The 22,021-nt window shown below is 31.6% G+C and overlaps 2 protein-coding genes and 1 long non-coding RNA gene across 9 annotated transcripts; 2 read left to right on the top strand and 1 right to left on the bottom strand.

The window, feature by feature from the left end:
- The first annotated feature begins 3,137 nt into the window (after nt 1–3,137).
- On the top strand, nt 3,138–8,367 carry LOC121122232 (uncharacterized). 5 transcript variants are annotated; one of them, XR_011781165.1, is made up of 11 exons: nt 3,138–3,342; nt 4,710–4,779; nt 5,374–5,486; nt 5,536–5,746; nt 5,843–6,035; nt 6,104–6,248; nt 6,313–6,423; nt 6,478–6,515; nt 6,576–6,834; nt 7,054–7,216; nt 7,286–8,367. It is a non-coding gene; the product is annotated as an uncharacterized lncRNA (long non-coding RNA). The 5 variants fall into 5 exon arrangements; XR_011781166.1 differs by having other exon boundaries at nt 5,336–5,486; nt 5,543–5,746; XR_011781164.1 differs by having other exon boundaries at nt 5,336–5,486.
- Nucleotides 8,368–10,637: 2,270 nt separating this feature from the next.
- On the bottom strand, nt 10,638–17,842 carry LOC121121932 (uncharacterized). Of its 3 annotated transcripts, XR_011781163.1 has the most exons (12): nt 17,300–17,842; nt 17,118–17,229; nt 16,695–16,919; nt 16,421–16,629; nt 15,483–15,881; nt 15,151–15,429; nt 14,884–15,064; nt 14,238–14,822; nt 13,338–13,394; nt 12,194–12,337; nt 11,832–12,130; nt 10,638–10,974 (listed from the first exon to the last, which is right to left on the bottom strand). XR_011781163.1 is itself a non-coding variant. In XM_040716924.2 (11 exons), the coding sequence occupies exons 1-11, from the start codon at nt 17,450–17,452 to the stop codon at nt 10,960–10,962; spliced, it is 2,601 nt and encodes an 866-aa protein (XP_040572858.1). In that variant the 5' UTR covers nt 17,453–17,842; the 3' UTR covers nt 10,638–10,959. The 3 variants fall into 3 exon arrangements, 2 of the variants coding, with proteins under 2 accessions (XP_040572858.1, XP_071746133.1); XM_040716924.2 differs by lacking the exon at nt 13,338–13,394; XM_071890032.1 differs by lacking the exon at nt 13,338–13,394 and having other exon boundaries at nt 17,118–17,250; nt 17,300–17,425.
- Nucleotides 17,843–17,949: 107 nt separating this feature from the next.
- Nucleotides 17,950–19,764, top strand: LOC121121934 (transmembrane protein 181). The gene has a single exon (XM_040716926.2). The coding sequence runs from the start codon at nt 17,950–17,952 to the stop codon at nt 19,570–19,572; it is 1,623 nt and encodes a 540-aa protein (XP_040572860.1). The 3' UTR covers nt 19,573–19,764.
- The last annotated feature ends 2,257 nt before the right edge of the window (nt 19,765–22,021 follow it).

Here is a 22,021-nt window from a genome sequence, read left to right as displayed (position 1 = left end):
CAACAATTTTGTCCGCAATCTTTTTACCACAATCATTTTATAGTGAATTCAAAGCGTTACCTTGCTAACCCAAAAATACCCCATGAATCTTGTTGTCAGCTGTTAATACCCTCTTCTCACTTGATACGCCATGGCTATTTCATAATTTATTCAGCATGGGTGCGTTTGGTCAAATAAATTACTTTTTTAAGATTAAAGAAGAAAAACGGTTATTGTGTTTCCTTTTTCGTCGTTTTTTCTTCATTATTTATTCAGGGAGCGCTCTAGAGAAGGAGTATGCCCTCTTTTTTATATTTTAAAACTTGTCATACAAAAAAATTATTCCAGTTCATTCAAAGTATTTCAATTATATCAGATTGAATAAAAGTAGATAATATTATACATGTATTTATATAATTATACTTTATATATTATCAATTAAGGCACCTTATATTAAAAATCATTTTTTAAATTATGGGGGAAAAAATATCTATATTTGACGCAGTGCATATGTATTTTCAAAAATCTCTATAATAATTTCTTATGCCGTGAAATTTCGTTCCCATCTTTTAAAAATGACAAAATTACTTATACTGCAAAATTAGACGGCATTAAACCTATCTTAAAAAAGAAATAAGCATGGGCATCAAATACACGCATAAGATAACTAATCAAGTAATTCATCCACATCCTAAAGAAAACCCCAAAGTTAACTGATCACTAAAAATTTTATTAATCAACAATAGAGGTTTTAAATCATTATGATAAAAATAACGGAGAATTGCTAAGTTACATCTAAATATTTTCATATAAAATTCGGGGATTGCTGTAGAAAACCTATTTCTAACGACCAAAGAATACAAATATAGTATCTAATTTCATTCGGAGAATAGTTATTGAAATTGAAAACACTATCTGGTATGCGCAACAGTTTATCCAATGAAATATTTAAAACTTTAATAAATTTTATCATTCAAGTCCTCTTTACAAAACGTTGAAGGTGATTTAAAAACATTTTTGTGAATGATTTCTCATATAGATATCACAGACTTAGATGAAATTATTAAAATATAAAATGTAATTTATTACGTCCGCGGATTTGTAGCCTTTAGTTTAATGAAATATTTACAACAAAAATGTTGTGTTAAATTGGTCTGTTCATCAAAAAATGATATTATTTATGTCGATAAAAATGGGACACATTATATCTTAAATTCATTTTTGGATGCTATGGATAGAGGTGGGCTCGAAAGACCAACTGGACTACAATTTATCTTTATCAAATATTCCAGATTTTTTTTTCAAGTAGATACTATAAGAAACAGATAATTTAATTTTAAGAATCCAAGACATTTATTTGCTGTTACTGTAAATACTTTAACAGGAAAATGTAAAATAATCACAAATTTAATAAGTTTTTAGATAAATATCTTGTACAATATGTACAATTTCTTTGAAATTTTTGTTCTTATGAAATGAACAACCAAAATCATTCAGCTAGAAAAAGAAATAATTTATCAATTAATCAATTTCGATTCAGGTCCTATTTATAAATAAATAAATATCCCAAGTAAAGTTCAAGATAAGCTAAAATCTTTTTTCTATGCTAAATTTTCCGAACTGAAATACGATTTTTTTATATTTTTATGTAGAAAATTGACATAAGATCTCAGAATCTCATGTAAGCACAAGTTCAAAAACTTGAGAATCCTGCGTTCAACGTGAAACTAATTATCAGGCTTTACTCGATGATAATACACGAAACCTCGTCATTTAGTTTCCCCTTAAAGAGTGGCTCCCAAGCTTTTTGTGGCTAAGGCACACCAAAAGATAAATAAAAATTTGTACTTGTTTTTAGACGTACTGTTTGGGAACTACCTCACATTAGCACTTGATATTATCTTATTTACATGTGGTAAGGTAAACTCTATCAATTTCATTATTGTTATTCAAGGATATTTGAATAAGGGGTAGAATAGTCGTGAAATCTAATCAATCACGAATGTTACATTCTGATTTAAACACTGTAGTCATCAGTTACTGTTGAGAGAGTATTTTCTTAAGGTGGTCTACTATTTAAGAGTTTAAAAAGATGAAAATTTTGAAAAAACAAAAACAACTTATGTATGTCAATGAATCAAATATTTGATAGTTAAAATATTGAATTAATGTTTTTATGGATTTTTAAATTTAAATTTTAGATTTTTAAGTTATAGGAATTCTTGTACCTTATTTCTATTCATTTATTGGATTAAATGATATATAAATATCAGGAAATTAATTGCAATTATAAAGAGTTGTCTAGTTCAAATACTCCTATAGGAGCGAAAAAAAGAGCACCGTTCATTTTTAAATGAGCGGGATCGCACTAATTGCTATAAAAAATAAGCGAGAACGGGAGCGCGCTCACAAAAACTAACTGAGTTCATTTTTAATTGAGCGAGAGCTGCTTTAAAAACGAGCGAGAGTGATCTCATAAAATTAGTAACTGTGCGGAAGGGGGAAAGCGTTTTGGATTTCTTGAGTGGACTAATGTTCTGATATTGATCATTTTATTAGTTCTATGAATACATTTTGGCTATCATATAGAATACAAATGCATAGTTACGCTTTTATTAAACCATTACTAAGCAATATCATAATTCAGTATCGAATAAAATACTATGTAGGATTTTAATATTATGAAATACTAAAACGTACCAGTATTATATATTTTATTATGAATGATTTCTTTAATACTTAAATTAACTTCAGAATTTAGAAAAACTTGTCGATAGACAAGATTTGAAGATCGTCTATCCCTTTGCCCATTATAATTATGTTCCTCCATCAACCTTAATAGGTAGATTTTTGGTAGAGCAAAGTAGAACTATTTATCATTGCCGTATGGACCTTTCCCTATTGTCTGTATCATTTTTTGGATTTGTGGAATATGATTTCATGATTCTACTTTGACTCTTTGCACAGTACTCACCCAAAAATCGATCTAAAGGCTCAACGACAACCGATACGGGCAGTCGTGGAAGGGCCATAGGGCAATGAGGCATAGGCTATCGCTCTACTTTGACCGTTGCTCCACTAAAAATTTACCTACTAAAAATACATAAAAACAAGCTAATCCTCTTCCTAATCCCCTTTTTTATTTATATTCAATATACAGATATATATATATATCTTATTCCGTTCGTTTCTTGGATTATTTTTTTTGGTGTATTTTCGAATGGACAATCTATACCTTGAAAAAACATTGAAACACGGGGAATCGATCTTGTTTTATGAAAAAAATCAACTTATTAGAGGAAAAAAAAACTTCCCCTCTAAAGCCCAGGAATCAGGTCTGATCAGAATGAAACATAATCTTAGGTAAGTAACTCAGAATTCTGAACAACTTTTATTTTATAACTAAAGTATGTCTCTGTTTTTCAAATAAATACCCAATGCGTTTTAATCAGCGGACATACAATTATAATATTATATTATAGTAGACTAGAGCAAACACGCTATCCTAAAGATAGCCAATGATAAATTAAAATGTTTTTATTTATATTTAGTTTGTATATGTTAAAATTCTAAACTAAAACAATCTACTTCAAATATATAATAGGTAAATGTCTATTGTAAAAACTCCTTGTATACAAATTTTGTTGTTGTTTTCTGTCCATTTGATGTAAATATAATCAAACCTGCACCCCATTTTTAACACTATTGAAAATCCAACATATATTGACTATGTAAAAAAATTGACTGATTTTGGTAAATATAAAGCAATTTTTAAACTTCAACACGATATAATTTATTAATTAACAATAGAATTTCAACAAAATTAATACTATTAATAGATGTGTGTCTGAACTCTCTTAATCATTAATGTAGAAGCCCTTAGCGGAAATGATGCATTTCAAGCGGTGGCAAAAGGCATGGTACCCAATTGGGATGTAATCCACTGTCATGGTGTCCTTGTACTGGCTGAAATTGGCTTTGAGGGCCTCGGCATTTGAATGACGAACAATTCGGGTGCTAGGTGTAGGAATCAGGGCTGAAGGGAGACAGAGGGTCTTGGTCTTGACTGTTTTTTTTTAACTCCTCCGGATCCAGTTTGACCTTTTTGTTGAGTTCTTCTTCCTCTCCAACGCTTAAGACTTGCTGACGACATAGACGGTGGAGACACCCAACTGCTTAGAGTGCACGAATAGAAATTCGTCGATCACGTTCAAGTGTCATTTTTCTACTTGTACTTAGGCTAGAGACCTTAAATTTGTTTTGTATTGTAACTAATTGTGTATCCTTTAATATATCGAAATATGAATTAATTTCAATTACTCAACCATCATTAATAATTGAATTAGACCTACAGGGAGGGGATTATTAATATTTTGAAAATGATAAATTTAAGAATTAAGTATAAATGATTCTTGTTTTTTTTTTTTTTTTTTTAGTTTTTTGTATCTTGTTCACATAATTGTAAATATAATTTTTTCAGCGGAAGCCCCTACTAGTGTAAATATATTTTGGATCTTGTTTTTTTTTTATATACAAAATATGTATGAACCTTGAATTTGATTTTGAATAATATATTTTGGATTTTTGTCCTTCTTTAATTCAAATTTTATATTCATTTCATTTTAACGTAACTCCATAATTAATTAAGTGTATACAATTTTTGAAATAATTGTAAACAAACATATGAATTATTAGAAAAATGTTTAACCTATATTTGATTATTCAATTAGTTTGGCTCGCTTCTAGCATGTGTATTAGCAAAAGGAGGATATGAAGTTCACATATATGAATATTGCCAAGGTAAGCTTTGCATAGCTTCTGTTTAAGAATTATATAACTTTCTGTCAAATCAGAAAGCATTGAAGTATCATACAACTTGAGACTCGACGTGGATTTGAGATTCAATGTTGGATCCTATATCATTTACTTGCAAGTAAATGATATAGGATTCACAAGCATCCTTTATTTTAAATTATCGTTAACCAACATAATACCTAGAATAAAAAAATAATACTTAATGTTTATGTATAAAAAAAACTTATGCAGAAGCCATAAGCGATCGTGTCTTTAACAATGATCAGGAATTCATAAGAAGACGACATATGATCTTTTAAGACTAAATCTAGTAATATTCAAGGTTAATAAATGTAAAAGGTTAGACCATCATGTAATTGGGTTAGCTAGCATTTTCAATCTGATGTATTGTACCAACTGCTAGGAAATACAGGCAGATTTTGACAAAACACGCAACCATTCATAGTCTATTACGTCACTACGTAGACTGCTTTATATATTTCTGGTCTAATAATGAAAATGCGAATATTTATCATCGGAAATGCCTTTATTGTTTTTAAAGTACTCTCCAGCATAATTTATACACTTTTGCATAAAAAGAAGTCATTGTGTGCCAAGTCAGGGCTGTACGGCGGTCAATCCATCAATTCGACGTTTTGGCCGGTCAAAAAGGCACTGGGTTGAGCCGATGTGTGAGAGCTCGAATTGTCATGGTGAGCAATGATTCGTCTTCTCTTGTTCATTTTTTGAATTTCTCCGAAGACTTCAGGCAAACAAATTGGGATGTACCACTCAGAATTGACCGTCGTTCGATGCTCAAGTTGTAATTTGTATAATGTTCCCCATGGAAAAAAGGATCAAGCCATTCTATCCATTAGTTGAAGATATTTAAATGAAATCCTCATAAGAAAAGGAGAGAGCTATTCCCAATCTCCACAGATATTTTGAGCATATTGAATGTGATCCCAAAAATGTAAGGTTAAAGTTCGAACAGTAAGACTTTATTTAGCCATACATTATATATTCGATATTGCCACTTGAACGTGATCGATGAATTTTCCATTATTAGAGCACTCCAAGCAGTTGTCTAAGCCGTCAGCAAGTCCGAAACGTTGGAAAGGAAGAAGAGCTCTGTCAAAATGGTCAAATTGAATTCGGAAGAGTTAAAGAAAATAGTCCAGGGCAATCTACTCAAGTCCATGAGGGCCCATGCTAGATATCTCGTAATTTCCCACCAGACTGTTCAGAGAGCTATAAAAAACGTTTGTGGAAGAATCCCCACATTATATTTTCAATATTCCCATTATGTTTGTTCTTTTCAACTTTGTAGTGAGGGGAAAATCGTTGATGATAGGCTGTGATGGAGCATTTTCCTCAGTGAGGAAAACCATCATGAAATCATCAACTGTATTTAATTATGAACAACACTCTATACTTATAATTAATTATATGTTTCTCCAACTAAGGATGGTCAAGTAAGTCACTTTTTATGAATGAATCTTATCTTTAAATGAATAGCTATTTTTGTGTTGTTTTTAGTTTGTAATGGATTCCAATGTTCTGCACATTGGCCTCGTAATCAATTTATGATGATTGCTGTTCTAAATCAAGATAAATCTTTACCGTTACTCTATTTATGTCATTCGAAACGTAACTATTATTTTATATCTGCATCTTTTTTTTTAGTAGTATTGGATCTATTAGGTTCAACTCCTTGGTCGACAAAGCAACCTTCTATAAAAGTATAGTCCTTATTATAACAATTGACTCCATAGGTACGCAGCTTCCTTTTTCTCTCTTAGTGTTCTCCATACAACTATCATAACAAGGATCCTGGGTAATGCTGCTCATGGTATGATTCCTTTTTATGGACAAGGTCTTTGGAAATTTCATCAAAACTTGATCTTCAAATATTGTACATAATAATTAGGGACTGGAAGACGTTGCAACTTTTTCGAACAATATCCTGATGATTTGAATAAAGTGCTTGATAAATTTTCAAAATTCAGAAGTCCTGATGCTCAACCCATGTGCGAGTTCGCAATGTACAACTATGTTGAGGTGTTAAATAATATTACAGTATTTTTTTAATTATACATGAGGATATTGAAAGTTATTTTTACTTTCACCATCATTATTTATTTATTATTGTATGTTATTATAGCTAGCCAATGAATGAGACACTCAAAATATGCTGTTTCTACGGTGTTTTTTAGTGTGTACGCCTCCAATATAAATATTAATTATACGTCTTTGATTAATGAATTAATTATATTTTAGATGAGGGACTTAGTAACAAAAAAAAAGGATTTTTAGTACGGAAAATTTTGATAATATACTTCATTGGCTCATGCCTTCATTCTGAGTACCTCTTTATACATCAGTCACCTTCTCAAGAATGCGCTATCATGAGTGTATTAAGAACAAGAAATGGCAAGACAACGTGATTATTTAAAATTTCAAAAGTATGAGTTATTTCTTAATTATTCATAATGCCCTTTTAATAATATAGTGTGTGGCAAATTTTGGATCGTTTATATAAGAATATACTATTGATTGGTTCTGAGCTGCGACAAAAGACAATATCTTGCATCGTTATTGAGCAAAAGTGTGGACCATTTTGTATCAAAACTATCAAAAAATATCATATATTTATCAATATTTTTGTAATCTCAAATTCATATGATAAAAGCGTTTATAATCTACTTTGAATGGATGTTATATTTATGGCGCTAAAAACAGCCAGTTCTATAAGTATTATTAGATGTACGTGAGATTTTGTTTCTTCCCCACATAAGATGTATCAGTCATCCTTCATCAATCCTATCTTCTTTAAATGTTTCTTCAAGCGAATATGACCGGTCACAAAACATAAAAACTTTTTAATTGATGTTCAATCCTCTCTCTTTATATATTTTCTATCCCTTACAAAGACGAAGAAAAAAGTACTTATTTTACCGATATCTTACATCACCACGCCACTCTTTCAACAAAACATTATTAATTTTGTTTCTTATTTCAGTTTTTACAATGACCCATGGGACTTCCAGTGTCTATTGTTCCGTCATTCTACATTCCATTTTAGCTAGTACATCCCCATATTCATTGCCCGTATTATTGTTATGGCCTTTTACCCATGACATGTTTACAGAACCCTTCAATCTACCAATCTCAGCCAATATCCTTTCTTGCTGTATAGGTAAGGTTCCTCTTTTTTTAAGAGACAATATATTGAGACCATACTATAAGTATGAAAAACAACTGGACAACCTGAATGCTTTTCCATACCAACAAGATTTTTGTAAGCTCAAATTCATATGATAAAATCGTTTAGAATCTACTTTGAAAGGATGTTATATTTATGGGGATAAAAAGTCCCAACTCTATAAGTGAAACATCAAACGTGACATTTCCTTCATTTTAGCTTTCTAAATAAAAAAATAATGAAACTTCAAAATATACTACTAAATTATAAGAATTAAATCATTCATTATTTTAAATAGTTGTTTCAATGTTTAAATGTATTTTCATTCCGAAGAGGAATTGCGTAAATGAAAAAAAATATATATATATTTGTACAAAGCTTCTCAATAATGCCTAATTCTGCCACTTTTTCCTCTTCATAAGAATATGATGGGATTCTTCTTTCAATGTGTAATATTCCTTGTAGTTATTTTCCTTTTGCACTTGTTTCTATACAGTGAGCTCCAAAGTACATATGTACTCATGTCTGTATTCAAAATTGTATTTCTTGATAGATCGTTATAATTGTTCATTTCTATGGATCAAAAAAGTAAAATATATAATAATATATATGATCAACATTAATTATAAATGTGATGCTCTCTATAAAAGTAAGATCAAATTTACATTCATTGTGCTGTGATTTGGTTTTGTTAAGATGCGATTAACATAATTGATATTATATAGGAGCACTGATATTGGGAATTAAATAATAATCGAAAAGGCCGTAAAAATATCAATTTTCTACGGTTCTAGGAGGGTTCGCCTATAACATTTTTTGCCTTGTGGCACTTTCGCCTAGAGACGTTTTCGCCGTGTACTGATTTGCCTGGAGACGTTTTCAGCTTGAGCCTTTTTCCCTTGGATAATAATAGAAGGAATACTAGTTCTTCTTAGTTATATATTTATTTTGAATTTTTACAATTGTATTCCAGCTTTGAGAAATTAGAAATAAAAAGGTAAACAGGCTAAATAATAACAATTCTTCAAACCGTAATTAATTATATATAAATAATACGCAGGTGTCATTGCATTGGGAAGGAATTACGTAATGCTAAGGCTACGTTCCGTTGCAAAGAATCATTAGAAATAATTTGTGTCCATTTCTTCATCAAAATTACATAAAGAGATATTGAAATCCCTACTTACATCAAGGATTGTACTAGAGTTATAGATCAAGATCAAGATGGGGGCCTCGTCCATGAAAGTCTACATGCATTTGTGAATATGATATATGTATAAAGGTTCCATATTCATAATAATCTCCGTTGTTCTTGTGGGTTTTAAAAAAAATAATAAGGGCTAAGCCATCAGGTTTTTTTAAATTATTGAATGAGCTAATATTTTTGAGAGCTGTCAGAGGAACAAAACGAGAGTTAAAGGGAAGGGAACATGTTTTCAAGACGTAATAACTTCATGTGTTGAACTTATTAAGTATTTTTTGTTCGGGGTTTGATGTAATTTGAATGATGAAATCATATTTTTCCTTATGGCATGTGTAATCCCTCCCCAATATAAAAGAAACAGATCATCTTTGGCTTCTAAGAATTTTATTACCAGAGGTTAAAAAATATTAAATTTGAAGAATGCACTCTTTTTGAAATTGCTAGCCAAATAGAACTTTTTATTAACCAAAGCTGTCATCAAACTTATTTTCTTCTTGAAGAGAGAACACGAAGTATAAACTAATCCTTAGTACCTGAAAGACGAAGAGTAACTCTCAGGATTTGTTGTGGAGTGTAAGTCCTTGTTGGATTCGGAGTAGAATTGAGGATCAGTGTCGGAGTAACTCCAGCCTATATGTTATCGTATATGCAGAGGGGGAGTTATTTTTATTTCCTTCCTCTCATGACAGCTTGCAGCTGATCTAATAACACGTCATGACAGCTAAGCTGTTCTCTCAAACATTCTTCAAATTGGCAGGGTTACCACGGTTAATTTTGGGTTTCTTTTACTTTTATACACTGGCTGGTGATATTTTTGCCTCATAAGGAGTCTATCTTAGCAAATTGGTATATATTTTATTAAGTAAGTAGTCATTCTGACCCTTACTTATTTACTGGTTCCTTTATGTACATTGTAAATATATACATATATTAGAATAAATTAACTCGTAATCAGTTCTAGATGGGTATCTAACTTAGTAAGACCTTTAATCATTGTCTATTATCCTTGATTCGGTATTCTCGTGTTTCCCTTTGGGAATACCTCATCCTCCTTTGTATGTCATTAGCTTGCCTGGTGCCTTTTTGGGCCTACCCCTTTCGCCAACGAGAATTATAATTAATAAGTTTACTCTGAAATAGTAAATACACATCACAAATGGGTCACTTTGGGAAATATTATAATATTCAAATGCGTCCGCCGAATTATATTTTGGAGAAGGCTTGGTTTTTGGAACTTTTTCAAAAATAATCCGAAAATTAAAATTTTTGAAAAAAAGAAAATCAAAAATCAACAAAAAATTAAATTTTTTAGAAAAAAATTTTAAAAAGAAAATTACAAATATTTCTTGTGTAGTTCTCTTCTATATTATTAAAGAAAAGTTGGTGTTTTAGTCGGAGCCTAATTATGGCAATGCCGGGTACTACCTTTATTTTATAATCAATTTAATGCTAAACTTGAGTTAATGAGGTATATATTTCATATAGCATGAGACTTGTTTGATTTATAATACATGTATATACTTAGTAGCTATTTCTAGACTATATATCTGTTATTGATCACACTAATTTCATTTTACATCTATTGCATATTCAGTAAAATAGGTCTTCCAATTTTCCACGGGACAAAAAAAAACCCGGATTATATATAGTTTAATATTTATTATTTTATTATTACAACATGTCTAGGATTGATACTGTATATCTAGTAGTAACAAAAAAGACAATGAAAAACAGCTAACAATTTTAAGCAATAAATTGGAGGCGTATGTATGTTATCTTAAAACCATTCTTCCTGAAATGAAGAATAATAATAGCATTAGATGGGAATCTGTACATGGGATATTGACATGGAAAAAATAAATAAAAAATCTTGGATTCTACTGAAATCAGTATAAAACATAAATTTATTAAATATTGATCAAAATGTTAGTCAAAAATGAAATTTTGGATCTGTAGCTGTAGTTGTATGAGTTTATTGTAAATTCGTAAATGTTATTTGAGATTTTTCTACATTTGAGATTTATTTTGCAAATTTGATTTACATACATAATATTAATATACGATTCAAAAGATATCGAGCAATTGAAAGGTTAAGATTCATCACCATAAGGGAAAATATGTAATACATAAAGTGGAGTAGTTTGTAATGAAAAAAAAGCACGTGGAGAAGGCGGAAGTGATACTTATTGTACAGCTGAATAAAGACCCTTGTTAATATCAGCTACCTGTTATATGATTTTGGGTGGAGAAAATGAATTACTGCTCTAAAGAGAAGAACCTTCTACATTTAAAATGGCTCTAGTACTAGGGATATATTGTAATTGTAATAGGGTCCACGCCACCGGTGGGGTCATGGAAGTATGGCCCCTCACTTCTTTGCAATTAATGGTTATAGGAGAATTCCCCTTGAACGTTTTTGTTTCGTATATATTCGCCTTGTGACGTTTTTGCGGGGAATACAACGGCAAAAATCCCGATAGCAAACTTATCACAAGTAGTATTCACATCATTGTTATCCAAGGCAAAAAGGTCTCAAGATGAAAACCTCAGAAAGTGAAAATGTACAAAGTGGACACATTACAGGCGAAAATATTCAATACGAATTCTCCTGACACGGAATTTAAAGTAATTAATATTCCGTAACTATACCTTTCTTTTTATGAATCTAGAATCACCCCTTGATCCCATAAATGAAGGCCAGCCTTGTTGACTAAAAGGCAGGACTCTTCCACATTCTTGGCCAGATTTGAGCATGTTAACGTTACATACACAACGAAGCGTAAATCTGTAAATAGATAACTGTCCCATATTAACATTATAAGGGTCGTATTCGGAGCCCGTTTCGTAGATGCGGTCTTTCTTGGGTTCATTTCCAGATTTTTTAAGGCACTTACTGACAATTTCTTTTTGTAATTCTTCTAGTTCATCTTCATTTAAATTAGACTTCTCTATAACAACAAAAGAGTAAACTTTAATGAATAGTTACCAATGAATGATTATTACATTCTTACTTATATCGATCTCTTTATTACTCTGGATGATACATTCTTCATCTTCTGGCTGTAGAACAGGTGTTTTAGATGGATATATCCAATGTGATGCAATAACAATATCAATACTGTCATTCGAATGTATAATTGGAGGTGCTAGTGTACCTAAAAATAAGAGTAATCAAATTATTTTTCAGGATCCAAATTTTTTGATAAAGTGCAAAGCTACGTTCCACAAAGTATGTAGATATCTACAATGTAAATCAAATACAATTTTCAAATGTTTCATGTTTCCATGTTAGTATTATATGCCTTAGCTATCAATTTCACCTCGGCAGTACTAATAATATGTTGTTATAGATTAATATAGAAAATTTCAATTAAAGAAAAAAAGTGACATCACTTTTTGACCTCATTTATGTCACCAGATAGTCACCAAAATTACGGCAAAAGTTACCGATCGATTTTGATCAAACTATGTACTAAGATTATATATGGTCACAGTAAGAATGTATTTTATTTTTTAGAGATCAAGGTCAAAGGTAACATAAAACGTTAATTAAATATGCATAAATGACCATAACATTAGAACCTATTGAGGTAATGAGCTCAAAATGGTGTCATTATTTAGTTTTAATAAAGGTGCTTTATGTAGTTTATAAAAAATAGGACAAATGAACATAGGCGGAGGATTGTGTTCTATCGAGTGCCTATACTAGTTTTATTTATATTAACACCGTTTGACCCCACGTAAGAAAAAGTGATTTTTTAAAGTAGCCTAATTTAGATAGGAAATAGTTTGTTGGTTGGTTTCTCTGTTGGTCACCAGGATTACAGCAAAAGTAACTTGGTACGAAGATTATATATGGTGACAGATAGAGGCCATTAAATTTTGTCATGTCAAGGTAGCACAAAATGTTAAAAATACAGAGTTCAAATGTGTTTCTTTATGTTAGTTTATTAAAGATGTTTGATGTAGCAAAAAATTCTATTAAGGAACAATTACCATAGGTGGAGGTTAATACTCAATAAACTGAGTGACATTCTATTTTAATATATTGAATTAGTGTATAAAAAAAAGTTCTACCTAATTTTTTTTTTTTTTTTTGAGTTTCAGGAGCTAAGATTTAGGTGTTTTGTTAATATTTTTTAAAGCTTATATTACCTCAAAAACCATACAATCAATAATATTAATTTGAGTAAACATCTACAGTTTGATGGCCTAAATATAAATATTGAAAAATAACAAATTAAAAAAAATTGAAACAGAAAACTAAAATACAGTCATTTGACACCAAATCAGAGGAATCTACGATTTTGAACTAGCTATCACGAATAACTTTGATATAATTCCTGCATTTGCCGCTCGCTAATTTCAAATAATACAAATATTTATTCATATAAATAAAGACATAAAATATGAACCCTCTTGGGGTTTGTTCTGGAAATCCTAAGCCGATCTGAGACCCTTATGATTTTTGTAAGACTGATCTAATTCGGTCCAAGTTTACTCTGGGTCGGTTTTGTAGTAAAATTTTTATAAGTTTTCCTTTATTCATTTCTTTAAAGGGAAGGAACCTTCTTATTGTGTTTTAAAATTTGGTCCACAGTTTAAAACAGATGTCTGGACCGAAATATCGGTCTAGAAAATTTTTTCGACCAACAACTTGAAAAAATTTTTTTGGTCTCGGACACACACTCACCACTAATACATACATACATATATATTTATATACATAGATACGTTGTGTAAAAGTTGCAACTTGTATAATTAAATTGTACAAGTTGCAATTTTTAATTCTTAAAATGCATTAATTTTAATTACAGGTTTGGTAATTCTAATTACCCAACAACATGCACATTAATACTATAATATCATTTTGATCTATTAAAATTACACGGTTAATATGTATGTATTTATGAGTAATATAATTGAGAGCGTTTGAACTTTATTATGTGCCGCCGCAGAATACTTGATTTGTATTAAAAATCGCAACTTGTGCGCAACATATATATTTATTTTATATATGCACATTGTATATAATATCCATAAGTGATCACAAACCTGTAGACATAAGACGATGAATACCCCAAAATTCATGCGATGCAGTTCTCTTTGTTCTTGAAAAGGTATCGTCTAAATCCAGGTTTAGTTCATTTGGTAATTTTCTTATATTATGAGGCTGATTCAGAGGATAGTGAATGTCGGGTAAGACTTCTGAATGAATTTTTTTAACAGAAGATTTGCGAGAGGAAGAGGGTAAAAGAATAGGAGAGGATTCACCTTCCAAGTATGCAATTCCTTCATCCTCATCATTTGGAACTCGAGATTCTGCCAATTCTTTTTCTAGTAGAGCTAATTTATCTTCAAAATCGTTTTTGACATATGGAAATATAGAATACTGCTGTTGATCATCCCCGTAATTTAATGAATAATCTTTTAATGCTGGAGTTTTTCTCAGATATTTTGTGGCAAGGGCCGACGTATTTATTGTTCCTGAGTGTTCAAAACTTGCCCATGTTTGTGAATCATAAATAACTGTTTGATTTGAACCAGAGTATCTTGAAAATGCAGAGAATTGAGAGATTTGTATAGCATCAAATAGAGCATTGCAAATATCTGTTCTACTTTGTTGATGCATGCTTGTTCCTTCAAGAGTTAATCAATCGTAGGGTTTATTAATTGAATCATATAATAGGTAATAGCTCACCGGGTGGGAATGAGAATTTGAGTCTTTCTCGTTCATGTCCTTTACAATTTGAAGTCCAATGTAAGAAAATATCATTTCCTTTTCCTGCGACTGAAATAGTTAACGGGGAAGATTGTGAACCAATGGAATCAATCCACTCCTTGGATATCTTACTTCCATTTAGTCCTGACAAAACCACGGACTACATGTTTAATAAAGATATGAATGAGTATATCCTTGCTGTATACAAATTTAAATGTGTGTGTATCTAAGTGTGGATGGAATTACCTTTTCGAACTCATATACTGGATACCCTTTTCCCATTTGATATTTAACGAAGAAGTCAGGAATATCATCTTCATCATAGTAGCCTACGGCAATGGATCCATAACTTTCACTCTTACTGAATGTTGTATTCCATATTTGTCGATATGTCATTCCGTCAAAGGCAATTACCCGACTATTGAAAGTCCCAATAATGATATCCTCAACTCCATCGCGATTTATATCAACAAGAGTCGCTGGCGTCAGCATTCCTTTTTCTTCGTCATGATATATGGGATATGCCTATGGAGAAGAATTCGTATACTCCATAAAAATAAACTTAAATGCCTGGATACCTCATCGATGTTTCTTTTATACAAATCTTGTAGAGATATTATATAGAGGGATCCTGGTCGAGAGTTACCTCCCGTTCCAAAGAGTATGAGGGTTTCCCCATCCATACGAGTTAGGATTTGAGGATGATAATAACTTTCTTTACGATCTGGAGTTTGCATCCATTTGAGGATAGCTCCACTTTTACCGTCAAAGATTATAAGACGTCCAAACATTTTTTTCTCCAAGGCTGGATCGGATAGCTCATCGCCTCCATGTACAGCCAATATTTCAGGAATATGATCACCATTAATATCATGTATAAACTGAGACACATAAACGCTCATCAGATCCGATTGAATCAAGTCGTTATCAAATTTCCAAAGAACTTTCCCGTTTTTTCCACTGATTGCAACAAATAACTATGGATTAGAATCAATAATCACTCAATTATTATTCCCTTCTAATTACGTTACATCACAGCTAAGTAATACTTTGAAACAATGCAAATTGAACATTTACTTTGTGATAAAAAGAGAAAGCCAAAGTATATGCAACCTTCTTTTATATGAAGACTTTTCTATATGTAGATTATTTGATACAAAATAGAACATAATTGAATTGGATATTGTACATTTTTTTAAATATATTTATTATAGGGAAATATTTTTATCGATTACCAATTATTTGATAAATGTTCATAAATTAATCGGCTTGTGAATATATCGATCGGACTCTAATCCAGACATTGTAAAAAAGAGGATATCCATGACACAAAAATAATTTCTTAATAGTTTCAAAATATATTCAAATATCTCATATCCCTTGTGCAAATATCATGCTAAAAAAGATTCGTTTCTTCGTTTAATTAGTTTGGCCAATTTAGATTTGGTGTGACCCACAAAAAAATAAGAACTTTTACCTCCAAAATAACCTTATGCATAATTTCATGTCAACTTACTCCTGCTCGACCTCCCGCTAAACAATCCACGATAGTATCTGAATTCAAATCCCCCTGGCACATAAGAGCAAAGACTTCATGCTCTGTATATGTTACCCAGAGAGTGTCTCCTGTCTTCCCATCTAGTGCCATGATTCCTCCTAGACATGGCCTCTGTCCATCAAAGTAAATATCACAAACCACATCTGGGACATCATAACCATCAGAACCTTTGATTTGTTAATGAAATTTTATAAGTCAATTGAAAGGACTAAAGTTGTCAGATAGGACTTACCCGTTCCAAAAGGTACGACGATATCATAAAACTCATCACCTGTAATATTTACCAGTCGTATATTCCCTTCTGAAATGAATTTTGGGAAATTTTTTTGCCACACGGAAAAAACTTTAAATTCATGACATGGTGCGTAGTGTGATATTTTATTTCCATTCCAATTAAACAAAAACCATCCTGCGTTTGTGAAATAATTCACGAGAACGATCGTTATGATCAAAATTCCTAAACACATTGAAAAAAAAATATATATATAAGAGAGTCAATGGGCAGGAGCGTCCACAGGGGGTGGGCTGGAGGGGCTGTAGCTCGCTCTTCCCTCAAATATATCAATTTCAAAGAAAATTAATTAATCATTTTTTATTAATCATTAATAATCCTGCAGACACTCATGATTGGTTTTATGTTTTTTTTTTTACATACCGATTATTGTTTTGAATCCTAAAAACATAATACAAAGGGGCCCACAACATCGCCGACACTTTGGTTTTGAAGAACGAATTGATGCTGAATGAAAATCCCCGTTTTGACTTTTCTGAAATCAAATGATAAAACTCTTTGTATTTTGATGGAGTTATTTTTTTTTTTTAAAGTCGTAGTAGTACTTTAGACTTTTTCATAAGAGGTCTTTTAACTGCGCTATCTCCATTTCGAGGATTTCTTAAAAAAACTTCATCATCCTCATCTGAGTAATCCTCCATTTCTATTGATTCCTGTGAATCCATGGATTCGTTATTTATCAATCCCTTTCTCTTCATGCGGTCGTCAAAAGAAAAATGTGACTCTTGAACATTACTTTACTTATAATTTGAAGCAACAGCTGTTTGTTTCAAAAGGGAATTAATCTCTAAAATGGAATCTTTTCCTGGTATCCCTTTCAACACATGGATTTCCCCATGGTTATTTGAACGTCAATACCTCCAAATATTATCACAAAAACTCCAAACTACAAATGCCTTGTTATCTTCCATTCATTCTTTAAAATACCAACGGATATGAATTGAATATTGAAAACCGTATTGTATCGACACGGATTCACACTAAATTTGCTTTCCATGAAGGGATCGATTATATATATAAATATATATATTGCTTTCTCCTTTGTCTCCTTCCTTATTTTTTCTCTTCTTCTTCTTCTTCTCTCTCCCAACTCTCTATTCCAAACTCAGTTGAACAACAGTTGTCTCCTGCATCTCTCTCACCAGTGTACCAGATGGATTCTTAGATAAACATATGTAGGAGTACATTTCACAATATGTCTCTTCCACCGAATCGGCGAATCCCATCATCACAGAACCTATTTTCCTCAGGACATTCGAACCCAAAATTTCGCTCAGGATATAATCATTTCAGTGATTTATTTAGTGAATTCACAAAACACATATCCCCTGCATTTCATCATGAAAGGCCAGAAAGATCCGTTCAAATGCGTCTTTATACCATGCAAAAGGGTCAACATTTACTCATTTTCATCATGTTTTTCTCTTTATTTTTTATTGCATTACTTATGGGCATGGCTGGTCCTAAAATAATAACTGAGCATACAGAAAAGGCATCTGAAATTGGAAAACTTCAATTACCGACCGGACCTTTTTTTGTCCTCACTCCTAAGTTATCCTCATACCGAAAGCAACTATGGATCAGCGCAGAAATCATAACTGAAGTAAAGTATGAGGACTCTTTTAGCAAAAAAACTTGGATTGCCATAAGCATAGAGGGTATTAAAGATGAGTCAAAGTCTCGCACTCAAATTGGATCAAAAGTCCACAATAGAACACGGACAGTCAGATGTGACAAAAGGAAATGTGAGCCGTTTATAATTGTGCATTTAGGAGTTTTGAATTACCCTCGATATATTATTAATGTACAATTCTCAGAAGACCTTAAGATAATAGATAAACACTATAAAGTCAAGGACATATCCTTTAATTTAATGACCAACAATCCTCAGTTCATGAAGATGGAGATTTGGTTCCGATGTTTTTTTGTCGTAGTGACAATTGCTATAACAATAATGGTTTTGCTTAGTTTGAAAAAATTTGGATTACCTGATTGGTCCATTGAACAAAAATGGCTCGTATTACTACTTCCTCTCCTGGTTGCATTCAATAATCCATTATTTTCTCTGACAATTATGACAGACTCAATACTACCACGCATTATCGATGTGATTTCCCAAGCTACTTTTTTATTTTCACTCTTAATCTTTTGGCTTTGTATATTCCATGGGCTCAGACAAACCGAGCGTGGCTTTTACAAATTTTACTTACCAAAGTTTATACTCGTATCGGCCCTTTGGATCTCTGGAGTAACTATGGCCGTATTGGAGGAAATTAATGAGCTTCAAGACCCTACTTTCAGTTACCAACTGAACGTGGCTCACTATAAAAACTTTCAACTATTTTTCATTGGAACACTGGCTGTATACATTGTGTACTTACTCTATTTAATGCTAAGAGCCTTTGGAGAATTAAGGTCTATGAATTTTTTGGACGCAAGACTAAAGTTTCATGCAGGCTCCATGACTCTTGTTCTCTTACTTACTTTGTCTATTTTAATTTCAAGATATGGAACTGGCGTTCTTGAAGATAATTTCATCGCCAGACTCTATACATCCTATGAGTCAGGAGGACAGTTCTTAGCTTTTTACACCGTCCTTAATACATATATATACGTGCTCGCATATGTCTATACTCCAACGTCCTCACAGTCTTCGGAGTCTATGCACGTTATGAGAGACAATCCCGCATTTTCCATGATCAATGAATCAGATGACGAAGAAGTAGAAGCAATGCTTATACCAAAGGATGATTTATCCCCAAATAATAAAAGATCATCATCGCACTTTGCACTTCATGGTGATGACGACAGTGATTAAGTAAAATATAATTTATGTACAGATATTTATATTATATAATGTGTAAGTGTACAATGTATGTAGGTCCAGACTGCAAAGATATATGTAACCCTGCTCTTTTCCCAAAAAAAGTTACTCAACCCCACAAAATTATACATAGATTATATATAAATGCTAAATTATGAAAATACAAATCATGATATTTTTTGTTAATCCGCAATTCCTTATAAAAATTGAAGTATTTCGCGAAAGATGGCTCACTTCTAGAGGCTCTTTGACCCAGATTCGAAGTACCCGGCTACGACATAAGTAAACTGGCATTATCCAAAAAGATCCGAGATCCGAACCGGCTTCGGGTAGGCAAACTTTTACGGATCTAAAAAAAAGATTCGAAGGATTATTCATATCTTAAAAAGCTTAATGTATTGCTTAATAAATATAGGATTGATCTTGGATCCAAAGTACTAGAGTACAGTATAAGTAAATTTGAGTTATCCCAGATGCAAGATCCGAACAGGCTTGGGGTACTCGTAGTTTTACAGATCTTAAAAAGTTTATAGTATTCCTTAATACTTAATTACAGTTTAAAATAAAAGATACTATAGATATCGAACATAGCATTTCTATTGGGCTATTCATTGTTTCGGCATCAATAACAACTAAAAATGTAAAATTAATCTGGATCCTATTTTAATTATGTCCGAACTTTAGGTAGAAGTCTAAGAAAAGAATTAGACAAGTATCCAACTAATTTTGTTTTCGTATCTGGATCCCAAAGCTAGGTACCCAAAACTTACTCGAATATTTACGTCTAAAGATCTGAACTGATCCAGATCCAAGAAATCTGGATCTGCTCTATCTTTACTCACATCCACCAGCCGTTTTTTCAACTTTCTGATTTCGAAAAAGTATTTACTGATGCTGCAAGCATTGTCTATGAGGTTCACATACAGGCTTGTATCTGAGAATTGGCTAGGCTCATATCACCAAGTAGGAAGGGAGCTGAAGTCTAAAGACTAATAGGTTTTTGTATACATTTTCAAACTTCAAATTTTCAACTTTGTGTAGTTGAGAAAGTTGGAAAGTAACAAGAGATAATTTTTTTAAAATTTGTAAATCCAAATGGCTTACCCATTTATAAAAATTTAAGTTATACATGAGTTCAAACCATAGATACCTTTTTTTTATCTCTATGGTTGAAAGAAAAAAATCAAAGTTAAAATAGTACTAAATTTGGGAGGTAATACAAAGTTTGAAGCAAAATGATCATACTCACTGAAAAGAGTCAAAAATTCCATCACTACAAAAGAGGGGACATGTGCCCTCTTTTGTAGAATATATAATAACCATATACAGAGGACCAGGGGAAAAGTTTTTTTTTTTTTAACTGATATCGACCCTTCCACTTTCAATAATGGTGAAATGAACTTGATTTGAAAAAGAAAATTGTTTTCTTTTCGTAGTTTAATTAAAAGTTTGGGTCAGTTGCAACTGTGAACAGGGGGCATGATTATATTCAATTAAGTTTTGTCCCACACTGTATTTTTTATTAACATGTATGGGTGGAAAAATGTTATAATGAGTATTATTAGTTAAAATGTGTATTGCGTAAACGAGAAGTTCATTGCAATTACAATATAATATATGCTCATTTCTCCAAATTACTCTCTGTTTATTAATTAATTATTTAAAGTGACAAAAATTATCATTAGGGGTCTTATACAAAGTAAGTACCCAGGTAGGAGGGGATAAAAGCTTTAAAATTGCGAACACAACCTACAATAAAGTACGTAGATTATGAGTACCAAATGCGAGCATACAGGGGGGAGAAATGCCCAAAAACTTGTGTACAAAACATAGGCTTTTAGATTGACAAATTCCTAATATAACTTGGAATTCCAAGTACAAACTATGTAAACAGTGCCTTAATTCCCGGAGGGGAGGGCGTATTAGTGGCCCTTTCTAGCCCAAAATGATAATTGCCATCCCCCCCCCCTATAATGGATATAACAATAAAATAATTTAAGTTTTATTCTACAAATAAAACTACAAAATTAAAAATACTCTATACTTGTGACTATCACTGAGTGATTTAATAATAACACAAATAAACAAAATTTCAAAAATATTATGGATTCAGGCAGTACTTGCCAATCGGATTACGAGTCTGTAATTGGTTATTTCCGCTTCAAATCTGGTTTTTGATAATAACCCTTGATACGGGGTTGAACCTACTTTTGAATATGAAAAAAATCAATAACAAATATATATTTGTTATTTTACTTTTTATGTCAAATTTTATTTTGATTTCAAAGTGTGATTTTATTTGATATGGAATTTTGATAAAATACAATTTAATTGTTTACACCATATTTTAAGGTTTTTATTTAAAAATAATAACGGCTCGGTTTTTTCATTGTTTAAGCTACAAAGGAACTGATTTGAAGCATACATAATTATGATTTCATTT

This window comes from Lepeophtheirus salmonis, chromosome 7, assembly GCF_016086655.4.
Source record: "Lepeophtheirus salmonis chromosome 7, UVic_Lsal_1.4, whole genome shotgun sequence".
In the NCBI taxonomy this organism is placed as follows: Eukaryota; Metazoa; Arthropoda; class Copepoda; order Siphonostomatoida; family Caligidae; genus Lepeophtheirus; species Lepeophtheirus salmonis.
Note: the sequence above shows the minus strand (reverse complement) of the source record. Positions and strands in the feature narration are given on the sequence as shown.

Coding starts and splice junctions, on each gene's coding strand:
- LOC121121932 (XM_040716924.2), bottom strand. CDS start 17,452: ATGAAGAGAAAGGGATTGATAAATAACGAATCCATGGATTCACAGGAA. Junction 16,920..17,117: donor AGGATTCAAAACAATAATCG/GTATGTAAAAAA, acceptor CAATGTGTTTAG/GAATTTTGATCATAACGATC. Junction 16,630..16,694: donor CGTCGTACCTTTTGGAACGG/GTAAGTCCTATC, acceptor AACAAATCAAAG/GTTCTGATGGTTATGATGTC.
- LOC121121934 (XM_040716926.2), top strand. CDS start 17,950: ATGTCTCTTCCACCGAATCGGCGAATCCCATCATCACAGAACCTATTT.